Source organism: Berghia stephanieae, chromosome 10 (assembly GCF_034508935.2).
Source record: "Berghia stephanieae isolate SIO BIC M18660-M18661 chromosome 10, UCSD_Bste_1.3, whole genome shotgun sequence".
Taxonomy (NCBI): domain Eukaryota; kingdom Metazoa; phylum Mollusca; class Gastropoda; order Nudibranchia; family Aeolidiidae; genus Berghia; species Berghia stephanieae.
The window spans coordinates 26,187,661-26,212,660 of NC_088369.1; the positions used below are offsets into that span (position 1 = coordinate 26,187,661).

Below are 25,000 nucleotides of genomic sequence, written 5' to 3' on the forward strand. Positions count from 1 at the left end.
GCGTGGAGAACGAGGTCTTGTATGTATAGTTACGTCATATCTCAACGCTCGTGAATTCTTAGTACGGCTGGACTCACAATCAAATATGTGTTTTAAACTCTTGCATCAATCGAGTTACATCAGTGCGTTCGTCTCATTGAGAAATGAAAAACGATATATAAATCAAGAACATCGACCGGAAAACAAGGAAATTATCATAAAATTATAAAATTTGAGAAAGCTGTTTTCAAAATCAAATCTATTACAAAAAAGGTTATTTCTAGACCGATTTTTATGAGACAAAGACAATTTTTCTCCACTTTTCAAGCTGATTCCAACAATGAGGTTTTCAAATTTATCGCGATAAGATTATTTGTCATTATTTTTTTTTAATACCCAATTGACTGCTTAGGAAATGAATACGTAATCCTTGGCGGCTAGCGAGTAGGTGTTAAATTTTGCTTACCCTTTCCCACGTAGACGCACACACACACACACACACACACACACACACACACCACACCGACTTATCGTCGTCTAGCATCCTATCGTTCGGCTCGACGATTAAAAGGGGTTCGTATCGTCGCTAAAATAATTACAAAATACATATATTTAAAATATATTTATAGTAATGTGAATTAAATATTTTAATGCTCTAATATATGAAGAATGATCATTATTATGATTTATTACGGTGTGAATTGAATTAGACCTTTAAAACTGAAGTTTAATCTGACACCCTACTCGCTGTTATCATTCGAGTCTAAATTGTAATAAGGCAACTTTGACCAGAAGTGAAAGACATACATTGTGTGTTCAGTCTCTCTCTGTGTGTGTGTGTGTGTGTGTTTGTGTGTGTGTGTGTGCGTCTGCGTGGGAAAGGGTAAGCAAAATTTAACACCTACTCGCTAGCCGCCAAGGATTACGTATTCATTTCCTGAGCAGTCAATTGGGTATTTAAAAAAAATAATGACAAATAATCTTATCGCGATAAATTTGAAAACCTCATTGTTGGAATCAGCTTGAAAAGTGGAGAAAAAATGTCTTTGTCTCATAAAAATCGGTCTAGAAATAACCTTTTTTGTAATAGATTTGATTTTGAAAATAGCTTTCTCAAATTTTATAATTTTATGATAATTTCCTTATTTTCCGGTCGATGTTCTTGATTTATATATCGTTTTTCATTTCTCAATGAGACAAAGGCACTGGTGTAACTCGATTGATTCAAGAGTTTAAAACACAGATTTCGAGTTTTGATTGTGAGTCCAGCCGTACTAAGAATTCACGAGCGTTGAGATATGACGTAACTATACATACAAGACCTCGTTCTCCACGCCACAATAGGGCTTCCATTCATCGCTTTCGGTCAACCGTGGTCTTTGAAGTTACACAACATATACCGCCTGTGATGCCTTTACATAAATCAAGGGCTGAGCTGACTCATGTTGACAAGCGAGCTATCAAAAGAGCAATCCGTTGATTGATCAAAAACTCAGGATTTCATATAAGGACATAAGTTCTTGAAAGCGATATCCACCCACCTGTCAGTGGACAGAACTGATATGATGAAATTAGGGATCCATAAAATGTTATATCATGGTAGGCTCCACCCTCTATTTCTATTCTGGCGTAGATGTATAAGGCGATAGCATTTCGGATGTCATAATGACTAGTGGGCAAAGGGTTAAAGCTTCCAAACAATCCCAATCGTCGTCTATCTCTAACGGGACCCGTTGGCGCCCTGTCGCGCAAACTCAGTACTACTAACACAACATTACCCCCTAGTCTTGTATTTCCAACTCTCCGCGTTGCCTCCCCTTGTTGACATGTGAACAGCAGTGGTCGTGTCAGTGATGTCAATGACGTGCGCACCCATCTCTCTGGCGAACGACACCATCCACATGGCGACACCTAAAAATGGATAAGGAGATAGATGCAGAATATCTTTTAGTAATTTGAAAAACATACCCTTATAGAGAGAACGACAACATAGCAGTGCGCATTCGTCTCACTTATCAACTGAGAAAATCTATAGGGAATGAGATTAGCGGAAGAGTAGCGTCCCTTGATTGGACGTCACCTTACAGAGAGAACGTCAAAATGGTTTTGCGCATGCGTCTCTCTTTCGGTGAAATGTCTCGTGCCGCACAACCAACATGACGTTCTCTCTCTAATAACTTTTCCGCTCGTGACTTCCAATCAAGGGACGCTACTCTTCCACTAATCTCATTCCCTATCGTGTGGTTAATGAGATATCACTAATTATATTTGAGAAATCGGTTTTCAAAATTTTAATGTATACATATCTACTTTTATAAAATAAAAATAAAACCAATAAACTTATTTTGAATAAAAGTTCATAGTAATATGTTGCAAAGAATGACAAATAATAAGGAATGCACCCAAGATTAAGATTGCCCGCCATAAAATCATCGACTTCAAGGTTCGGGGGTAATTCAGACTAAAAGATGGCTAAGAAACGATTTAACTGGTGCATCACTCTGATCTTTTCATAAAAATATGCGTATTTCTTATATTTTTATTTGATAAAAGTATGTATATAATAACATCATTTTAAAAGTGATATCTCATTAACCAAACGATATATTTCCTCAGCTGTTAAGAGAGGCGCATGCGCAATGCTCTGTTCACGTTCTCTCTGTAAGGGCATGTGTAATTTGAATACGGAAAAGTGTGATGTCAAAAAAACCCCAAAAAAACAGGAAAGTTGGTTCCAATAAGATTGGAAGTGTCAAACCACTATTTCGGAGTACACACCTTGTGTAATTTATTCTTTTTTCTTTTTCTTTTTTTTTTAACCTCTGGAATGGGAGACATCCAATGTTTGTCGTTGCTTTGCCAATTTAGAATTATCTCCGTCTTTTAAATATGACAATAAATAGGTATAGGTATATTGACCTTTAAAAAAAAAATTATATATTAAAAAATTTTAAAAAACAACAAAAAAAAAAAAACAAAACAAAAAAAAACCCAAAAAAACATAAATTAAAAAGTCAAAAAATAAAAGAATTATATAAATAAATCAGTAAATCATCATCTAGTCAGCTGATCCTGCGTAGGACGTTGCTTCCCGAACTTTCTTGGGAAACAGATTACGGTTTTCCGCCAGTCTACTTGCTTGAGTTTCTGTCATTCCCAGCCATTCACATATATCTTGTTCCCAGCTTCTTGTTGGTCTACCTCTTCCTCTCTTGCCGTCTACCCTTGTCTGCAGAATGTGCTTTTCTAATGATTCGTGGCGAGTCGTGTGGCCAAAATAGTTCAGTTTTAATTTCTTTACAGTTTGAAGAAGAATTGGTGATTTTATTCCGATCCTTCTCAGGACTTCTTTGTTTGTTTGATTTTCAGTCCATGATATTCTGAGTATTTTTCTGTAGCATGCCATTTCAAAAGCTGTGATCTTTGTGCTCTCTGCTTTGCTGATAGTCCATGATTCGCATCCATATGTTGCAGTTGGGAAAACAACACTTTTGAGGATTTTGATTTTTGTCTGAATGCACTGCCCTTTCCAGATATTATTCATCTTTTCTAGCTTTGATCTTGCCATTGCTAGTCTCCTCCTGATCTCTGGGGCCGATTTCCCGTTGTACTCAATCCTGGCTCCAATATATTCAAAATTCTTTACTCTTTCTATTTCTTCTCCATTGATTTTTATGATGGCATCTGTTTTGCACTTGTCAGTATTCATGATTTTGGTCTTCTTTATATTCAGCTTAAGTTCTTTGGTCTCGCTATGTTCCTTTACAGATGTTATTAGATTCTCTAGTCCCCCCGATGTTGTGGACAATAGTGCAGTGTCGTCTGCGTACCTCAGATCTTTTATGGGTAGACCTTGCATTTTAGGTTCGTTGTAATAACTTCTCCTGACATCGTTTTCCACATCTCGCATTATACCTTCAGTGTAAAAGCTGAAGAAATGGGGTGATAGAATACATCCCTGTCTTACTCCTTTTGTAACTTTGAACCATTCTGTTGTTCCGCTTTCTAGTTGTACCGCTGATTGTTGGTTCTCATAGAGGGATCTTATCAGGTTTCTAATTCTAGGATCAAAGTTCATCTCCAGGAGAGTTTCCCATAGTTTCTCATGATTAACACAATCAAAAGCTTTCGAATAGTCTATAAAACAAGTGTGGAAGCCAGAATTTACTTCTCGATGCTTCTGAATAATTTGACGCAAATTGAATATGTGGTCTCTTGTCCCTCTGTTTTTTCTAAAACCTGCCTGGGTGTTACTGACTTCTTCTTCCAGTTTATGTTCAATCCTGTTCAAATCAGTAAATAGATAGATAAATAAATAAATAAAAATATGTTTTAAAATGACTTGATTTTATATGACTTAATAACCCTGTACACTCTAAGATAGGGGGCTATAGATAGTAATCATTGCTATCTACATATTCGCTGTTAAGAGAGACGCATGCGCAATGCTCTGTTCACGTTCTCTCTGTAAGGGCATGTGTAATTTGAATACGGAAAGTGTGATGTCAAAAAAAAAAAAAGAAAAAAAAAGAAAGTTGGTTCCAATAAGATTGGAAGTGTCAAAGACCTCTTTCGGAGGATAGGACACCTTTTCGGTATTAAGTCGGATTTTTCAATTTTGGGTTTTTGGTACCCAATCACAGCTTATTTTATGCTTTAAAATTTAATACCAAATTTATACAATTCTGATTATTTATTGTCGAGATATGACCGTTTGAAGTAGAGAGAGTGCGAAAACCAAGTTTTAAGAAAATCGACTTTGAAGTGAGGCACCGTTTTCACGCACAGTTAAATCAATGGGCAAAGATAACTCCTTAGATACGGACATCGAAAATTTGACAAGAATAGTAAAATTTGGCACGTGCTTAGCTTATAAATTTAATAATGTACATACACATTTTTGAAACAATCCAATTATTACTTTTGTAGTTATTCATTATTATGTAAGATGTTCTTAAAACAAATAAAACACTGGGGAAAAAACGCCGACAATTGCTCACTTTTTCAAGAATTTTTGATATTTAAATAAAGAATCAATGAAATAAGAATTATTAATGTGAAATTTTTGTCTTATTTGATAGAGAAAATATGATTTCAAAATGCCAAAAGTTAAAGAGGGTTGAAATTTGAAAGTACAGTTTTGAAACTACGTGAAGCCGGGTGGGCAGGGAAAGAATTATCAAGAAAGAGGATTAAAGAGGAAGAGAGAGAATGAGAGAGTAAAATACACACACACACGCACCCACACACCCACCCACACACACACACACACACACACACACACACAAACAGACACACATGTGAGAGAGAGAGAGAGAGAGAGAGAGAAAGAGAAAGAGAAAGAGAGAGAGATATAGAGAAAAAGAGGAGCGAGAGGGGGAGGGGGGAGAGACTGCTTGTGTTAAGAGGACGCGAGGGAAATATGATAAAGATTGAAACCTGTATAAGTGTATGTGTGTGTGTGTGTGTGTGTGTGTTTGTATGTGTGAAAGAAACAAAAGGGAGACGGAGAGAGTGAGGTAGACATGAAGAAAGGGATGGAGGCGGAGCAAAGAATTGTAGGGATAGTTTAGTAAGCATTTTGTTACAAAGTAAGTTATAGTCAATCAACTGGAAACATATTGAGCATTGAGATTGCAATTAAAGAAATGGGCTGGTCAAATCAATCATTGTATTGTTTCCATTTTGAGTCAGATGACAGCTTGAGGAGGAGGGTGGGGCTTATTGTGTAGTGACTTACATGAAAACATGTCATTGAATCTCTCAAGTTTTCCTTAGCGTTCCACCACATTGTTCATTGTCTAAAAAGAACCCCCCCCCCCCCACCTTTCTTTCAGTATACAAAGAAAGCACGACAAAACGAACATCCGTCTCTCTCTCTCTCTCTCTCTCTCTCTCTCTCTCTCTCTCTCTCTCTCTCTCTCTCTCTCTCTCTCTCTCTCTCTCACCCTCTCTCTCTCCCTCTCTCTGTTTGTCTCTCTCCCCTTCATCTACCTATCCATCTATCTATCTATCTATCTATCTATCTATCTATCTATCTATCTATCTATCTATCTATCTGTCTGTCTATCTATCTATCTATCTATCTATCTATCTATCTATCTATCTATCTACATATCTATTTATCCATTAATAGGTTTGTCTGTCTGCCTGTTTATCTATCTATTTCATTTTTTTAGTTACAGTTCATTAATTGTTGAAGGCTCTATCTATTATTCTGCTTTTGTACTTAAAATTAAATGCTTATCCTACAACAATCTCTGTAAGTGTAAGATTAGGCAATTGTTGTCCTATTAAGTCTTAGCATATCCTATAATTTCATGAATAATTAAAGAGGGACAAAGGAGGACCCCCACCTCAATCATTACTCAATGCAGCTAGCAGACAAAGATATAAAAGCACGTGGTGTGTATCAAAATGCACAAACACACACATATGTAACACACGCATGCTGACGTCATGAAGCATCGCCCGAGCATTATGGCCTACAGCCACAGCGCATGTGATGAGCGTTGACCAATCAGAATAATTCATTGGAAGGTTGTCAGGGAAAAACCTAGACTTGTTTACAGTTTTTAAAGTTCATTATTGGTTGAACCATGAAATTGTGGAAACAGTCATTCTTTCTCTGAGATAGATAAAGACACACTCTTTGCTGTGATATCTTACATCTTATTGGTGGAGAAAAAGACTCGGTGTTACTAAGCTTTGGAAAGGGTGTCTCTCTAAGAGAAAGTCAACTCTCGTTTTGAATGTGTCACTGATAGTTGCATGTTTAAACTTGAAATTTATGTAACTTATCGTCAATGTTTATGTTGAATTATTATGTTTTCATGTAGAAAAATGATTGTAGTTTCTGAAACAACCAAAAACTGAAATTTGATAATTTTGACCATTTCCACTTTAAAACCGGTTTTCTTCGTTTTCCAAATCCCGACTTAATACCGGTTCGAGGCGGAGGGTCACTGTGATCCCTCGTCTAAAAACGGTATTATGTCGGGGTGGACCAGAGGCTAAAAAGTCAAATTATAGTTAAACTGGTCAAAAATATGAAACGTTGGTATTTAGCACAGTAAAATATGATATTCCTTCTCCTCTATAAAGCATATAAACTCACCTTAAGTCTGATATTTCTCGCTACAAATTCCATTTTCAGCATCTTAATCATCCCGACTTAATACCGTTTTGAGGCGAAGGGTCACATTTTCTAGTCTAAATTAAATATATGCTGGTCGTCAGTAAAGATCATCCATCCTCACTCTTTTACGTCCTGTAATCCTAAGAATACGCCTATACAGCCTGCTGCTAAAACAGTTATGCCACTTTATGATTCAATGCCTAACCTATTCGTTATTACTCCTCCTTGTGATCCCCATCAAGAGAAGAGTCGATTGGGGAACGTTAAATAATATTAAAAAGGTTTTATTATGGTTATGGGTAGTTATGCTTAATCCAACGTATACGTACACATATATACAGGTCTGACATCCGAACCCAATTAAGGGCCTAGTTTAACATTGTTGTAATGAAGAATATTTTGCGTCATTATTTTCAGATTTTCATTACATTATGAATTGAGTTATCAGACCTGCAGATAAGTGTAGGTAGGCTTGACCTAATGTTTGTAATTGACCGTTCCCTAGCTCTGTGAGCATATCCAATCTCCCTATTACTATAGCAGGCACATTATACGAAGGGAAGAGTCGATTGGGGAATCTGTAAAAACTAATAAAATTAAATGATAATATTTTGTGCAAGTGCTTGTGTATCAACGAGATTTCCAACCTCTTATTACTCTAGAATGAACGAAATTGACGTCACTCAGCTCTTTGGTATTGCTTTTAGCCAGCCATTTTTATAAGCAGTTCCTTCTACATTCTACTAATCAGAATATAAACATACAAGGTTACACATAAATGTGTGTGTTGATACGTTATATCCTGTTGGCGCGAATGTTACGTGTTTTTTGTTGTTTTAGTTTCGTCTTGTTTGTTTGTTTGTTTTTTTTTTTGTTTTTTGTTTTTTTTGTTTTTTTTTTTTTGGTTTTTTTGGGTTTTTTTATTGTTGTTTGTTTTCTGGGGGGGTTTTTTTGGTTTCTTTTGTTTTTTTTTTTTTTTTTTTTTTTTTTTGCTGTTGTTTTTTTTTTTTATTTATTTTTTCTTTTTGCTAAACGCATATTATCATCAATATCCAGCACGGGATTTCAAGAGAAACGCCGATGAAGGAACATATATAACAAATTTTTATAAAAAATGGGTTTTATTTTGTGTAAGGGTAATTATACTTTTGTATATAGATAGAATGCGCTTGGCCAAGGAGTTCACAACATTGCCATCCGGAAGTATAATGGACCAACACACAAAACTCTGTGTAACCATGAACTTTTATAGTCTGCTTAATACAGTTTAGTGAGAACAACTCAATAACGCGGATGGCAAAAAACAATAACAAAAGCCCGTGTGACGTCATCTTCGTTCCATCTATAGATAAGTGAGTTTACCCAATCTCCCTATAACTATATCTGGTACGTGATCCCAAGGGAAAAGACGATTGGTGAAAAAGCCATCTGATGATCCGTCAGTCATGAGCCGGCCCTGCTCGGCGATCTGTGATATATTGGTGACGTCATGGACTGGAGCTCTGTAGAATAAGAAAATGGACGGGTGCATTTCATTTGCAAAGTTTTCAGTCGGTGATATAGAAGAAGAAGAAGAAGAAGAAGAAGAAGAAGAAGAAGAAGAAGAAGAAGAAGAAGAAGAAGAAGAAGAAGAAGAAGAAGAAGAAGAAGAAGAAGAAGAAGAAGAAGAAGAAGAAGAAGAAGAAGAAGAAGAAGAAGAAGAGGAAGAAGAAGAAGAAGAGGAAGAAGAAGAAGTAGTAGTAGTAGTCAAGGCAGGCTGTTTTTTTAGATGTTAATTTTCTTCTTGTATTTGTCTGTCTTTCTATCTTTGCACTGTTTCATATACACTTTTTCAGGTCTTTATCTTTAGTGAATAATGCGCCATATAAATGCTTAATTCTTTTTTATTTGTTATTGTGGCAAAACTATAACCTCATAATTCTGGTCGCTTTTGCTAAATTATAACTTTTTGACACTAGATTCACCCCGAAATTAGAAATGAAACTCTAAGTGAAAAGACAGATATTGTGGGCAGGAAACTCTAAGTGAAAAGACAGATATCGTGTGCAGGAAACTCTAAGTGTAAAGACAGATATCGTGGACAGGAAACTTTAAGTGAAAAGACAGATATCGTGTGCAGGAAACTCTAAGTGAAAAGACAGATATCGTGGGCAGGAAACTCTAAGTGAAAAGACAGATATCGTGGGCAGGAAACTCTAAGTGAAAAGACAGATATCGTGGGCAGGAAACTCTAAGTGAAAAGACAGATATCGTGGGCAGGAAACTCTAAGTGAAAAGACAGATATCGTGGGCAGGAAACTCTAAGTGAAAAGACAGATATCGTGTGCAGGAAACTCTAAGTGAAAAGACAGATATCGTGGGCAGGAAACTCTAAGTGAAAAGACAGATATCGTGGGCAGGAAACTCTAAGTAAAAAGACAGATATCGTGGGCAGGAAACTCTAAGTGAAAAGACAGATATCGTGTGCAGGAAACTCTAAGTGAAAAGACAGATATCGTGGGCAGGAAACTCTAAGTGAAAAGACAGATATCGTGGGCAGGAAACTCTAAGTGAAAAGACAGATATCGTGGGCAGGGTTACAACGATAAAGTCACGCAGATGAAGATGGCTAGGACAAGTTGCTAGATAGAAAGGATGCAATAGGATTCAACAATCTGATGTCGCGTCCACCCAGCAACCAGCATCTTGGTTCTAAACAAAGAAAATCGGTACTTTTTAATCTTCATGCTGGCTAGAACTTTTTCACATGTCTTGTGATCAGAATGTATAAATGTTAAAACATGATCATATTTATATTGTTTTTCTCCCCTTGATACATTTTTATGCTCGTCGGAGAAGTTTTAATATAGGCGACCGCCATTATTCCGATAGTTTAAAACCAGTTACTAAGTTACTCTGCGTCATTACAAGGGAAGCGACGTCACGACTGTTGAAGGCTATTGCTTTGCCAATAATCTCAGTCCGCTGGACGGCTGTTGCCAGAAGATGAAGTTTGATACTTAACGAAAGATGGAGAAAATCTATGGATAAAGAAAGAGCTTATAGAGACTGGCCTAACGTGGAATAACATCGGTCCATACAGCCGACGGACAGATACGGAGTCCTTGTTAAAAGTATTTACACTGTCATACGGCTAGATCGAGATTAAGGAAGTGTATCAAAACTCCATTTTTTGGAGTGGTGGACGGCGTCGACTGCCTCGTGTCCCTCTCACGGCCAAACGGAGTTGTCGTATCAGTAAGATCGTGGGTTCGAGCCCTTATCGCTGCGAAAAAAAAGTTATTCTCTTTTGTTTTCTGGCATTATTTTACCCACTTTATTTGCTGTTATTATCAACCCAAAATAATATTATATTTTAAAGAAGATCGGTGTCATAATCCTAATTAAGAAATTAAGGAGCAGGCACGGTTGTAAGATAAAGTATGAAAGGTGTATGAAAGGTGTCAGACAAAGCAAGAAAAATGTAAGATAAAGAACTGAACAAGTGTGTATGAACTTGCTTTGTCTGGCACCTTTCATACACACTACGTTCAGTTCTTTATCTGTCATAATCCTACCTGTTCATGAAATTTACGTTGATCCGTCTGAAGATAACCATCACTGGCTCTGTTCGGACAAAGGGCATCTTGATGACCGCCTCCAGACTCTTGAGTAGACCGTGTCCTAGGAGAATGTCGCCATTGACGAAGCCGTAAAGAACACTGTCGTATGTCTCCATGGCCCGTCGGAACATTTCTCTGAGGATGGGAACTCCGCCACATGTTGTTTTGGTGTTTGACTGGAACTGGAGATGATAGATATTAGAGAGCAATGTATGTTTTATATGTTGATTATTATCAAAGCATAGATGCTATATAATGTGACTTTAAGATGTGAACAAGTGTGTATGTCAGGCAAAGCAGGATGAAAGAACACAAGAAAAAAAAAAGAAGAAAAAACATCCTAAACAATCAACCGGCCCTAAAGTTGTTTTTTTTTTGTTGTTGTTGTTGTTGTTGTTTTTTGTTTGTTTGTTTTTGGGTTTGTTTTTGGTGTTTGTGTTATTTTTGGGGATAGGGGGGTTTTCTATTTCTATGCTGCTATGGAAGTTTATTCTAGGACATCTCGATAGCTTTGTTGATAGAGTTCTCGCTTCATACGCAGAGAGACCGTGCGTGATCTATCCCGGATACAATCAAGATTTTGTTCTAATCCCCCCCCCCCCCAACTGTCCACCTAGCAGTGATTGGGTAGCTAGGACTGTAAATTTGGTGGAGAGTACTTTTGCAACGGACTAATATTCCATCCAAAGGATAGCAAGCAATTTCTATTGTCCATTTCGAGCTGTAGAAACCTGGATAAACTTTGGCTCCGCGGGCCTGATGGCTCTGAAGGACCAACCCCTTTTGTCTTGTATTTTTTCTTTCTGCTTTTTCTGACACTGTTTTAAACACACTTTTTCACTGAACTTTGTCCGACACAAGTACCTGCTTCCTTAATTGTCATAACGTGACTTTACCATTTTAATACGGTATTGTATTCAGTATTGTTTCTTGCGACGAAAAATGGAGACGTCCAGGCGTGCAGGGCTTTCTAACTTCTAAATTATTTCTAAACTGATCTCCAGAGATAACTTGAATTTTTTACAAAATGAAGCATAATTCAAACCTATTGGTTACGAAATATCTTTTAAAAATCTTACTCTGAGCATTTCATCGTGGTATAACACATGCATACACTAAGCTTGTGTTATTTTGCCACGATGAAAATAACTCGTTTAATAAAAACAGAGATATGAAAGAGTCCTATTTTACGCTACTGTAAAACTCTGGTTTTCCCCTAAAACCAAAGTGGTATAATAATAGCTTACGAGTCTTACAATGAGTGTACAAAGTTACAAAGAGTATGTAAAATATTTTCCTGTGTTCATGCATTTATCTCTTCGTCACCACCGCCCGTGGCAAAAAGACCACTCATTGAGTCATTGTCACGCATTGATGCGATGTGTTCAAGTAAATCACACTTCTACCCTCCATATCGATCGTACCAACAAACAAAACTTTGTGTAACCTGAAACTTTTCAGTCTGATTGAGAGAAAACAGTGAAAACTTGTCGCTCAACATTGGGAAAATTGTGGTCTTCGTTAACTTACTGAAAATTAGGTCGGTCAAAATACATAGTGGATTCAATAGTCTGATGCCACGTCACCCTGCAACGGCGAGCAGCGTGATTCTAAACAAAGAAAATAATTGGTACTTTTTATTCTTCATGCTGGTCAGAACTGTTCATATGTCATGTGATCAGAATGAATAAAAGTCAAAACATGATCGGATTTATAATATTTTTTTTTCCTCTGGATACACTTTTATGCTCGATGGAGAAATATTTCATAAGGGTGTCCGCCATTGTTCCGATAGTTTAGAGCCAGGTACTAAGTTACCATGCGTCATTACGAGGGAAGTGACATCACGACTGTTGAATCCAAATCAAATTGTGAGTTGTATCCTTGATACTAAAATTGACAACTCACTGGCAAAATATAAGCCCTGGTACGGTATAATCCGGCACTATAAAAAGATAATATCGAGACGAAGAAAATTAGGATCTCCTTCCGTATGTGGGGTTTTAACGTCAAGTCGATAAACATAGCATTTTGTATGGATAGGACCTGAGATTATTCTTTGTCCACCAATCAAGGGGTTGAATTTGGTAGATAATGCATTCACTCAAGAAATTCATTCACTCAATAAATGCATTCACTAAGAAATTCATTCTCTCAATAAATGCATTCACTCAAGAAATTAATTCTCTTAATAAACGCATTTACTCAATAAAATACTGCTATGAAAGCATGATTACCATTTTTTTTTGAGAATCATCAACTACGCCCCCCCCCCCACCCCCCGCCCCCATTAAAAAAAAAACAATACAAAATAAAAGCATTCAAGCAAACAACCCCCACCGCAAACCAGAGAGTGATATCAACCGTATTCCATCTATAAACCACGTAACTCACCTTGGCCTTCGTAAAGTTATGGCCTGACACTGACCAATGAATGACGTCAAAATGCCAGTCTTTTGCCACAAAAGAAAACAAATCGTGAGTTGTATTCAATAGTTCAACCAATGAAATAACTTGTTTCATGCGCTCTACTAACGACAACTCATTAGGCGGTGCAAAAACCAAATAATGACGTCAAACTGCCAGTCTTTTTGGATTTCAGTGTCAGACTATAACATAACAATGGCTAAAAACTCACCCCCCATCCATGGCTCTTTGCTTGCTTCTTTATTTTGTCGTCATCTGTGTACAGGTGGGGAAAGATGGAGGGTCGCCATGACCCCCAAGTATGGAGAACATTGGCCTGAAAAGGGGAGATAACAATGCAAAATTCACTAATCTTTGTACGCATTTTTATTCACAATGCCCATTGACACTGGACATGCACCTGTTTCATGCCATCCTCAACCGAAAACAATGGATATGAATAAAATATCTGCATTTACAAGGTTATTTCCCTTTGTTAAAATAAAAGTAATAGGGAAAATTGTGCAATATCCACTAAACGTGCTCACACCACTATACAAGAGGTCCCTGGCCAACAGCAACACGTAACATGTATGATCCTGTTTTGTTGATAAAAGGGAAACCCGAAACGTCCATTATATCTGTTTTAATCTATTAAATTGAAGCTTTTATTCAATTTCACATTGTTATTCATTGATCTATTTTAGGAGACAAAAATTTAGTCGCTATAGTTTACTTTATAGGTCAAAAATTTACTTTCACAAAGAATAAATAACACTTCAAAATTCTTAAAATTGTCTAGTCCGGCATCAATGTTAATTATAAAGAAGTTTTAATGACTTTGAGATGCTCATGAAGTTTTCAAATTGGAACCAAAATTTCGCAATTCTACATAAGGAACCAAACTTCGATTAATTTGGCAACCCTTTCGCACTTGGACTCTCACATACCAAAACAACAATCAATGTCTAATTTTAATCCTCTTTAAACATATGAAAATAAAAATATTTAAATATGTATGGAGATTAAAATCTTACCCTGATTTCCGTCTTTTCTTTGTCATAATTCCATGTCGAGAAAAGAATTACTGGAATTTGTTTCTTTGAACCGCCCGTCCATCTCTTATTTCCTCCAAGGGAGTTTGTAGTTGGTCTTTTATTGGGAGTCGTATTTCCTCCAAAGGAGTTTGTAGTTGGTCTTTTTTTGGGAGTCGTATTTCCTCCAAAGGAATTTGTAGTTGGTCTTTTTTGGAGAGTCGAAAAACGTCCCGTAGGCGTTGTTGTGGTAGTGACTACGTCGTTCGTGGGGGTGGATGTAGTACTCGGTGGAGCTCGTAAAGCTTGGATCATATAGTCCGTATTATTTTTGATATAGGTCAGTATCAAATTGCTCGCTGTCGGATGACGCAAAATGGTCCTCGCGAGAACGAATCCAGTCACTAACACAACGACAACAAGCAACCAAATTTGTTTCCTGCTTGTCATGGCAAAAAAAGTATATATATATACTACTAAATCAATGACCACAAAACTATAATTGTATAAAATGAACGAAATGGACGCCACTCAGCTCTTTGTTATTGTTTTTTTTCTTGTTTTGTTTTGTTTTTGGACCACCAGTCGGGTGATTAGTTCTAATTAAATTCCCTGTAACAAACTATGGAAAGGTTACACACACACACACACACACACACATATATATATATATATATATATATATATATATATATATATATATATAAATATATATATGTTATTATTATTATTATTATTATTATTATTATTATTATTATTATTATTATTATTATTATTATTATTATTATTATTATTATTATTATTATTAAAGTAGCTTTTGTCCAAAATGAAAATCTTACTTTCAATGAGTTGAATTGGTACAGGCAAAATGTCAGCGCCAACAAATAAATTAATAAATACTGAACGTTTAATTTTCAGGATACGAAAAGCACAGTTTGTTAAAGTTGTTTGTTTGAATAAAATTATTTCGCAGAGCACTATGTTAAAGATGATTGGTAATAACTGTACAATTCCAATAGAAAGTATAATATTTTTTTTCATCCGAGGCGTGTTTGCGTGGCGTGTTTTTTGGTTGTTGTTGTTGAAAATAATCAACGCCTTCTGATGGCGTACGTCGTGCTGATCGTGTGTCAATGATAATGAGAGTTGTGGTATTTTACATTTTAAAAAAGGGAGTTGTAATGGACCATGTTTGGGCCGTGTTATTCGTTCGCAGTTTGCAGGTTTAATCGAACGGTTGCAAAACAATACAAAAGCTAAAAGGCTCGAACGTCACAGTTGCGAACGCGGGTAACGTTGAGTTAATCCACACACTCGTGCCAATCAGCTATTGTGATGAATATCGTACAATTGAGCAAATCAACTTAATCTATCTTTAAAAAAAATTATCTGATGATTTCTACTTAGCTACCATTATTCAGAATGTTACGGGTTATAAATAGTAACATGTATCGATTAATAGTCATCATCGTCGTCATCATAGTCATCATCATCATCATCATCATGATCATGATCATGATCATCATCATGATCATCATCATCATCATCACCATCATCATCATCATCATCTTCATCATCATCATTATCATCATCATTATCATCCCCATTATCATCATCATTATCATCATCATCATCGTCATCATCACCGCCATCGTCGTTATCATCACACACAGTTATAAATATGTTGGATTTTTGTTTGTTTACCTGTTTATGACTGTTTTAGTTTTTATTCTTGTTTTGCATTGACAAACTGCCTAAAATAAACTTTGAATTGAATAAAGATTTATTCAATTTAACGACATTGAACACACTAACTGATGGGCAGAAGTGTGAGGGTTAAACAAACGTTACTTTTACCACAAAAAGAAAAATTGAATTGAACAAGGCAGCAATCATATTTCAAAATTTTATTCTATAAATTCTCGCCCCCCTCCCCTCCCCGCCACCCCCACAGGGAGACCAGGATAATAGACCTAAGTGCATATGCAAACTATGTTATATGCAACAAAAGATTGTCTGTTACCAAATCCGAGCTAGGGAATACGCTTCAACAGTCGTAACGTCACTTCCCTCGTAATGACGCATGGTAACTTAGTAACTGGCTCTAAACTGTCAGAACAATGGCGGACGCCCTTATGAAATATTTCTCTGACGAACATAAAAGCTTATCCAAATGAAAAAAAAAACAACATAAATTTGATCATGTTTTGTTTTTGACTTTTACACATTCTGATCACAAGACATATGAAAAGTTCTAGCCAGCATGAAGAATTAAAAGGATCGATTTTCTTTGTTTAGAACCACGATGGCCGCCGTTGCTGGGCGACGTGACATCAGACTATTCAATCCAATTTGAGGTAATCCATCGTCGCAAACATTAAATGTTTGATGACGTCACCACTCGATTATTCGAACCAATGACATCTATAGAACTATAAAGTAGACTGGTTCGAACGCAAACGATATTCGAATGGTTTGAACCGTACGTCCGATCATTGACTAACTAGCCTGTGGCATTATTACCAGGGTACACATATCAATACTACTACACATGCACACGAAAGATACCCATCTGTGCGACATACCTACCCGTAAACATCCACACCCAAGGCCATAATATAATCTCGATTGCATCAACGCTTCACTCCCGGCTTCGATCCCGGGTGTAGTCGTGATTTCTCTCTCCCCCCCCCCCCCCCCCCCCAACCTTTGCACTTCTAGCTATGATTAGCAGATAACTATTCTCTTAAATCTAGTGGAAAGGACTTTGCGACAGACATTACTTGTCCTATCAATTTTGGGCAGCAAGCAATTGCTATCGTCAGTTTAACGTTATAAAGTCCATGACACATTCCAGTTCCAGATGACGGCATTTAAAATAGGGTTCAACACTCGTGACGTCACTTCCCTCGTAATGACGCATAGTAACTGGATCTAAACAGTGGGAACAATGGCGGACGCCATTATTTCCATCATCGCCCTTATGAAATACTTCTCCGACGAGCATAAAAGTGCATCAAGAGAAAACATTATAAATCTGACCATGTTTTGACTTATATATACATTCTGATCATATGACATGTGAAAAAGTTCTAACCAGCATGAATAATAAGAAGTACCGATTTTATTTGTTTAGGCCCAAGCTGCTAGTTGCTGGGCGGACGTGACATCAGACTATTGAATCCTAGATATGCCCAAGACGTTCCAAGCCAATATCCACTTCTCTGTTGTACTCTTCTAAAAAAATAATAAAAAAAGCAACCTGGAAAACAGAAATAGGGGGATAGAAGACAGTGACTTCCCTGCCCACTATGGGAGGTCAGGAACCTCGCCCAGGAAGACAGAGTAAGTGACTTACCCGTCCACTATGGGAGCTCATGAGACCCAACCCAGGAAGTCAGAGTAAGTGACTTCCCCGTCCACTATGGGAGGTCATGAGACCCACCCAGGAAGACAGAGTAAGTGACTTACCCGTCCACTATGGGAGGTCATGAGACCCAACCCAGGAAGTCAGAGTAAGTGACTTCCCTGCCCGCAATGGGAGGTCATGAGAACCAACCCAGGAAAACAGAGTGACTTCCCCGTCCACTATGGGAGGTCAGGAATCCCACCCAGGAAGACGGATTAAGTGACTTCCCTGCCCGCAATGGGAGGTCATGAGAACCAACCCAGGAAAACAGAGTGATTTCCCCGTCCACTATGGGAGGTCAGGAATCCCACCCAGGAAGACGGATTAAGTGACTTCCCTGCCCGCAATGGAAGGTCATGAGAACCAACCCCAGGATTCGCAGTGAGGAAATAAAACAATGAACACAATTAAATAACAAGAAATAAAATAATCCATTTTTTTTTTTTTGTATTTCATAAATTGTTGTGCTTTATTTTTGTTTGTTTTGTATCATAATTAGCAGTGAATATAACTTGTTAAGAAAAATAATCAATTTTGTTTTTAATATAACGGTAATATGATTATATTATATTATCAATATCTATATAAAATAATTATAATAACAATAATAATAATATATGTAATATGGAACAAGAGGAAGATAAGTGGTGGAAGATGAAGAAGGCAAAAAACATTCAATAGGGGTGATGGTGTAATATGTGGGCTTGGGGGTTAGGGCAGGGGTGGGTGGGGATAGCAGATTCTTCAGAATCATTAGGCCCACGGTGAAATTGATCAGTAAGGAGAGTGTTAATGTTTTTGTTTGCTTGTTTTGTTTTTAATTGTCTTACGGCGCTTGCAACACGTTTAGGTTATATCAGCGCCAGTAAAAAAAAGAAGAAAATGGGATAGTAAAAAGTTCAAGAATTAGAATTAAAGCACCCAAGAGAAAGTAAGACAAAGGGGAACTGGGAACAAATAAAGATCAGATGTAGATTCCAAGAGCACATCACCAATGTACTTAGTTTGAGATCACCTAAAAATCTCATCCCGACACAAGCACACGATCCAACAAAGAGGAATACACTCAAATACTTACATTATACAATCAAAACAACAAATAAAATTATACAAAACAGAGACGTGATTTACAAGGGAAAAAATATCATCTCCCAAAACAATAACTATGCAATTGACTGTTTCCCTCCCAGTCAGGACTCGGGTCAGGGCCAGGATAAGACCTAGTAATCTCATTCCAAGACAAAGACAGGTAGCATGTTGGAATATATATATATATATATATATATATATATATATATATATATATATATATATATATATATATATAAAGGGGAAAGAAGACACAGTAACCGCCTCTCTGTCCGCCATGGCTGGTCAGGAACCCTACCCAGTCACCAGGATTAAATAACACTTCTAAATCCTTCAAATTATGAAGTCTCGCACCAACATTATATTTTAAATACAAAGAGTTAAAAATGCTTAGGGTTAACCCACATCGGATAAGGGAGAAGAGCCCCTAGCAATACCAAACACCTGACGACCTCTGCTGTTTTTTTAGGTGCTTGGTATGGCTCTTCTCTTTATTCTTCCGACGTCTTAATCCGGGTCATCCGAATGTCTCCGGTGTGGGTTAGCCCTCACGTAGTTCTGAAACTGGAGTAAAACTTTCGTATTTCTACGAATTTTCCTTAATAGTAGGCAGGTCTGGGGTAGAGATTGAGTTGTGGTAGTGGTAGTGGTGATTAGGGTGATTGTGGTGGTGATTAGGGTGATTGTGGTTGGGGAGAGGGGCGAGGGCGATTGGTGGTCGTGATTAGGGTGATTGTGGTTGGGGAGAGGGGCGAGGGCGATTGGTGGTGTGCTACTGTATGTAGGTAACGGGCGGTGATTGTGTTGTGGTGGTTGTTCTGCTGCTACTGGTAGTGGTGGTGGTGATTAGGGTGATTGTGGTTGGGGAGAGGGGCGGAGGGCGATTGGTGGTGTGCTACTGTATGTAGGTAACGGGCGGTGATTGTGTTGTGGTGGTTGTTCTGCTGCTACTGGTAGTGGTGGTGGTGATTAGGGTGATTGTGGTTGGGGAGAGGGGCGGAGGGCGATTGGTGGTGTGCTACTGTATGTAGGTAACGGGCGGTGATTGCCTCGTGGTGGTTGTGCTGCTGCTGGTGGTGGTGCCTATGGAGGTGATGGTGCTGGTGCTGTCTTGAGAAGGGGTGGGGCAAGGATTGTGGTTGGGGACATGGGGGGGGGGGGGGGCGGGGGGGGGGGAGCATTGTAGGTAGGGGCAGTGATCGTGTCGTGATCTAAACATGGGACGTGTTGCACTCGAATATCGACGAGAATGGGGGGTGTTTTGTTTTCGTGTACGACAGGAACGGAACGGATCAAAATACAAAATATGTGACCCATGCCATCAATATGGTATTACGTCAGAATGGACGGGGGGTAGAAAATTGAGTTGAAATTAAAAACGACCTGAATTAGGAAATTTTAGGTTTTTCAAAAGTGAGTAAAAAAAATTGTTAAAAGAGATCACCTTCCATGAAAACATTTTTCCACATGTTTTTTTTTTTTTTTTTACAAGTTCACTTTAAAAAAAAAAGAAAAATAACCCCCTTAAAAACAAAACAAAACAAAAAAAAACTAAACAAAAAAGAAAACCAACCCCCCCCCCCCCCCCCCCCCCCCCCAACAAATCAGTTTGTTCATACATAATACCGTTTTGAGGATATGGACCACATTATATTTACAAAACTTACGATAGAGCTCTAAAACAAATATTGCAATGTAAAAAAAAAAATGATAAAAAAAAAATAAAAAAAACGAAGACAAAAAAAATATGTAAAGTGACAAAGTGTTACCAAAATTATTTTTTTTTAAATACAAAAAAGTTTTTTTTTTTAATGTCAAGGTCAAGGAGGATGGCCTGGTGCATCTACAAATGGTTTACACACTATCATTATAAATAACATTATCGTTATCGCTGTTTACTCAAACTTACTCAACTTGGAATAAATTATGCAGTATTCGTGACGGTTCGTGATGGTTTACAATAATTTGTACTCAGTCAACATTGTTTTCAACACGTCATCATATTATGAGACCCAACATCTCGAAGCGGTATTATTTCAGGATGTTTTTTATTATTTTAAAGGGTTTTACGGCGCTTGCGACACATTTAGATAGGTCATATCAGCGCCAGTTAAAAGAAGAAAGTGGAATAGTCGATAAATATTCTAGATTTACAATCAAAGCACCCAAGAAAAAGTAAGATAAAGGGGAATTGGTACAAATAGGAAACAGATGTTGATTCCGAGAGCAAACCACCAATGTACTTAGTTTGAGATCACCTTAACGTCTCATCTAGACACCAGCACAGGATTCCACTAAGAGGTACACACTCAAATGTTTACAGAATACATAACTAACAATACATAGCAGAGAGATAAGTTACAAGGAAATATATATGATCTCCCAAAACTATAACTGTACATTTGACTGTTTCTCTCCCAGTCAAGGACTTCAGCCAGGGCTGGGATAAAACTAAGTAATCTCATTCCAAGACAAATCCAGAAAGCAAGTTGGAAAATAGATATTGGGGGATAGAAGACACAGTAAGTGCCTCCCTGCCCATTATGGGAGGTTAGGAACCCCACCCAGAAAGACCAAGTAAAGTAACAGCTGGAAGTGCAACACAGAAGCTGAACAAAGCATGAAAGGAAGTGGAAGGGCAGCCCAGAATTGTGTCCAGTGGAGGAGCACCGTTGATGACATATGCTTCTGGGGTGAAAGGCCTAAGCAAATGTGAGGCTGGCTGAAAAAAATCCGGGAAGATGCGGGAAGTTTCGATTCGAGATATGAGGCAAAATCGAAGATAAAGTGTTTCCCATAGAAACAAATGTTATTCAGAAAAAAAAATCATAACTTGGGTTCTAATAGTAATAGACATAGAAAGAAAATTTAAAGTGGTATATGATCAGAAAGATGTGGTCTACACCAATACATATATATATATATATTTATTAAATTTGCGCATCATTCCCAGTTTTCTCAGCCAGCCACACAATTAAGGAAGTACACTTTAAAAAGATGGATTCATTACCCTAAATAACACATGACAATTTAGCTTTAACATTTTATATTATTTTACTGAAAATCTGATTTTCCTCATCTAAATCTCCCCACATCGGGTTGAGTTCGTAGGTCAGATATAAAGCAAAAATCCAGCCATATCTCAACTATCTCAAATTTAGCGTTTTTCAGATTAAATGTTACCGAAGACATGACAATGCAAATAACGGTATTTTCATCATCATCATCATCATCATCATAATAATAATAATAATAATAATAATAATAATAATAATAATAATAATAATAATAATAATAATAATAATAATAATAATAATAATAATAAAAATAATAATAATATTAACATGTCATGTCGTTGTTGTGGTTTGTTTTGACACCAAATCATGTCTGATTTGAACAGTACAATTGTATATATTATATTTATATAACCCTGATGTCTTATGAGTGAAGTTATTATAACAACAGTGATAACAAATGTAATGACAATATTAGAGATGCCAACAATAATAATAATAATAATAATAATAATAATAATAATAATAATGATAATGATAATGATAATAATAACAATAATAATAATAATAATAATAATAATAATAATAATAATAATAATAATAACAATAATAACAATAACAATGCCAATAATAATAATAATTATAGAAATATTTGTATTCACATATGGTTGGAATGTTTCTGACTCTAATAATAATAATAATGGAGAAAATTATAATAATGTCAACGCTAACACTAATAAAATTTTTAAAATAGTAATATACAAAATCAGAACTAATTCTTCAGCTATATTGATGGTGAACGGTGGCTAGTGCTTCCAATGTACAAAGAAAGGATCTTAATTATAGTGTTCATTTTTTTCAATGAGTTCTTTACATTTATATTTTGAATGGATTTAACGCTGCTTGCATCATATAAAATTCATTTTGGTGCTTGAATATAAACACTCGTGCTTGCAGGACCAATAAGCTTTATAAGTCAAAAGTTCCTACTATTTTATAAATGATCTTGGTTTTCTAAAATATAATTAAATATGGTGTTGATTTGTTACCCTACTTCCTCTTTTCCTCTTTCTACTATTTGTTCATCTTTTCCGTCATTATTAATGCTATATTCAGATCAAACACTATATCTATATATAGCAATATCTGAAGCTAAACAAAGACAATCCTAATAAATTTGACCTCCTTTCTGTGTTTTTAAAAAAATAAATATCTCTCTGGCCTCTATTTGTTTGTTTGTTTTTAAGGGTTTTACGGCGCTTGCAACACATTTAAGTCATATCAACGCCAGTAAAAAAGAAGAAAATTTGATAGTAATCTAGCTGTAAAATTAAAAGGACTTGAGGAAAAGGTAAGACAAAGGGGAATGGTACAAATAGGATACTATCAGTGTACTTAGTTTGAGATTACCCTAAAGTCTCACCCAGACACCAACACAAAATCCCACTAAGAGGAATACACTCAAATGTTTACAAATCATATGTTAAAAATAAAGAATAATAACATTTCAGAACAGAGAGATGATTTACAAGGGGGAAAAAATGTCATCTCCCAAAACTATAATCATACATTCAACTGTTTCCCTCCCAGCTAAGGACTCCTGTCAGGGTCAGGACAAAACTAAGTAATCTCATTCCAAAACAAAGACAGAAAGCAAGCGGAAAACAGATACAGGGGGGTAGAAGACACAGCAAGTACCTCCGTGCCCAATATGGGAGGTCGGGAACCCCGCCCAGTGGCCTCTGTTAGATCCTCTTGGTAAAAAGAATATAAACTAGTGCGCTTCCCTCCCGTATTGAATATTGTCAGGGCTGCCTCTCACAACTTCTTCAGAATAATTTCCAGACTTTTTCTAGGCCCATATCCTGACCAATAAACTCCATGAAAGGGAATCAAATTTGTAAAAGGATTTCAGATTTGATATAAATTAACAGTAAGGTGCATAGCTGATGTGGTGAAAAAGTTGTGATGATGATGTGGTGGTGGTGGTGATGACAACAGCTGTGGTAAGGATGATGATGTGGTGGTGATGGTTTCAGTATTGGTGGTATTGATAATGATGGACGTCGTGTTGAAATAGACTTGGAACAACTTTCTGATAATTTCCAGACCCGTGTACCCAAATAATCCGTATATTTTGCAATCGCAAAAGAAACAAATGATGCGCATGGGAAGAGGACGGGGCTTGAAGAAAAATCCGGCATCTGCGATATGGTTTTTGTCCCAGGAATTCTTCAAGGTAGCTATCCGATTCGCTTCAATTGCCATAATCGGATGTTTTGGAACAGTAGCCATGATACAGCTTCGAATTGTGCGATCAATCGTTTTATACATAATAAATTCCAATTGATGAAACGCGGCATATAAAATAGGAAATATTCCGAATGGCATAGGAACGTTATAGGATAATCCTTGTTTGAAAATACATGATGTGGTTTTGTGATATTTCAGTATATCCTGAAAAGGTTCGCAAGATAACTTACAAAAATAACAAACTAATTTTTTTTCTTCGCCTTTTTCGACGTAGACGAATCCGTCTTCGATAATAGTATTAAGTGATGAAGTTTATTAGAATTCTAAGATACCACCATCATATTATATATTTAAATGATGATGATATGGAAAGATAAGGTTACATTATAAAATTTCGTTCACAATACCCACGCGGTTTACGTGATACCAAAATCGGTTAACAACAATTGGACAGGCGTAGAATCGACCGAACTGTAAAAAAACGCGTTTAGTTTGTTTTACCCTTTTTTAAAACTCCGAAAATATATTTATCAAGTTTACGGATAAAATTAAAAACTTTGTTAAGGACTTTTTTTAAATGTTGGATTCGTATTGTTTATTCTTATTCTTTTCCACCCGAGCTTTTCGAAGAAATGCAAAAAATATAAAAGGTTTAAGGATTTTTTACTTAACGATCATATGAAAAAAGAAAGCCGTAATATCCCGAAAACTCAGATTATATAATATAGAAGTTTTAAAAAAAAATTAACACAAAAACCATAAACATTAATATTAGTTTCGACATACAATACATGTGATGTTTTTTAGTAACAATTAAACACTAAAGTAACACTAAAGTGCTGTTAGCAGTGTGTTCTTCTTGCTTTCAACGAGCCTGCAGATCGACAAAGTACATGCGGTTCAGATCGGATAACTTGTACAAAGGCATGCAGATGAACACGACAGGAGCGAACGACGTACAGAATGACATCGCTTCCGTTCCCGTTGACGTCAAACACCGAGCCTACTTGAAGAAAGCAAACAGAAAAATCAACGGGGGTCGACTAAGAGAAGACTTAAAATTGACGGATCTATCG

At 36.7% G+C, this 25,000-nt stretch overlaps 1 protein-coding gene across 5 annotated transcripts in view; it reads right to left on the minus strand.

Moving 5' to 3' along the window:
* The window catches only part of LOC144956066 (uncharacterized), a 24,129-nt gene extending 8,817 nt beyond the window's left edge, over positions 1–15,312 (minus strand). Inside the window, exons 1-6 of one of the 5 annotated variants that reach the window (XM_078886389.1) lie at positions 15,168–15,312; positions 14,163–14,771; positions 13,358–13,462; positions 10,675–10,901; positions 8,480–8,619; positions 1,758–1,890 (exon numbers count right to left, since the gene is read on the minus strand). In XM_078886389.1, the coding sequence (XP_078742515.1) occupies positions 1,758–1,890; positions 8,480–8,619; positions 10,675–10,901; positions 13,358–13,462; positions 14,163–14,609 (1,052 nt within the window). In that variant the 5' untranslated portion in view covers positions 14,610–14,771; positions 15,168–15,312. Of the gene's footprint in view, positions 1–1,757; positions 1,891–8,479; positions 8,620–10,674; positions 10,902–13,357; positions 13,463–14,162; positions 14,782–14,998 lie in introns of all 5 variants that reach the window. The other 4 variants (XM_078886393.1, XM_078886390.1, XM_078886392.1 and 1 more) reach the window with 4 other exon arrangements.
* Positions 15,313–25,000: the final 9,688 nt, after the last annotated feature.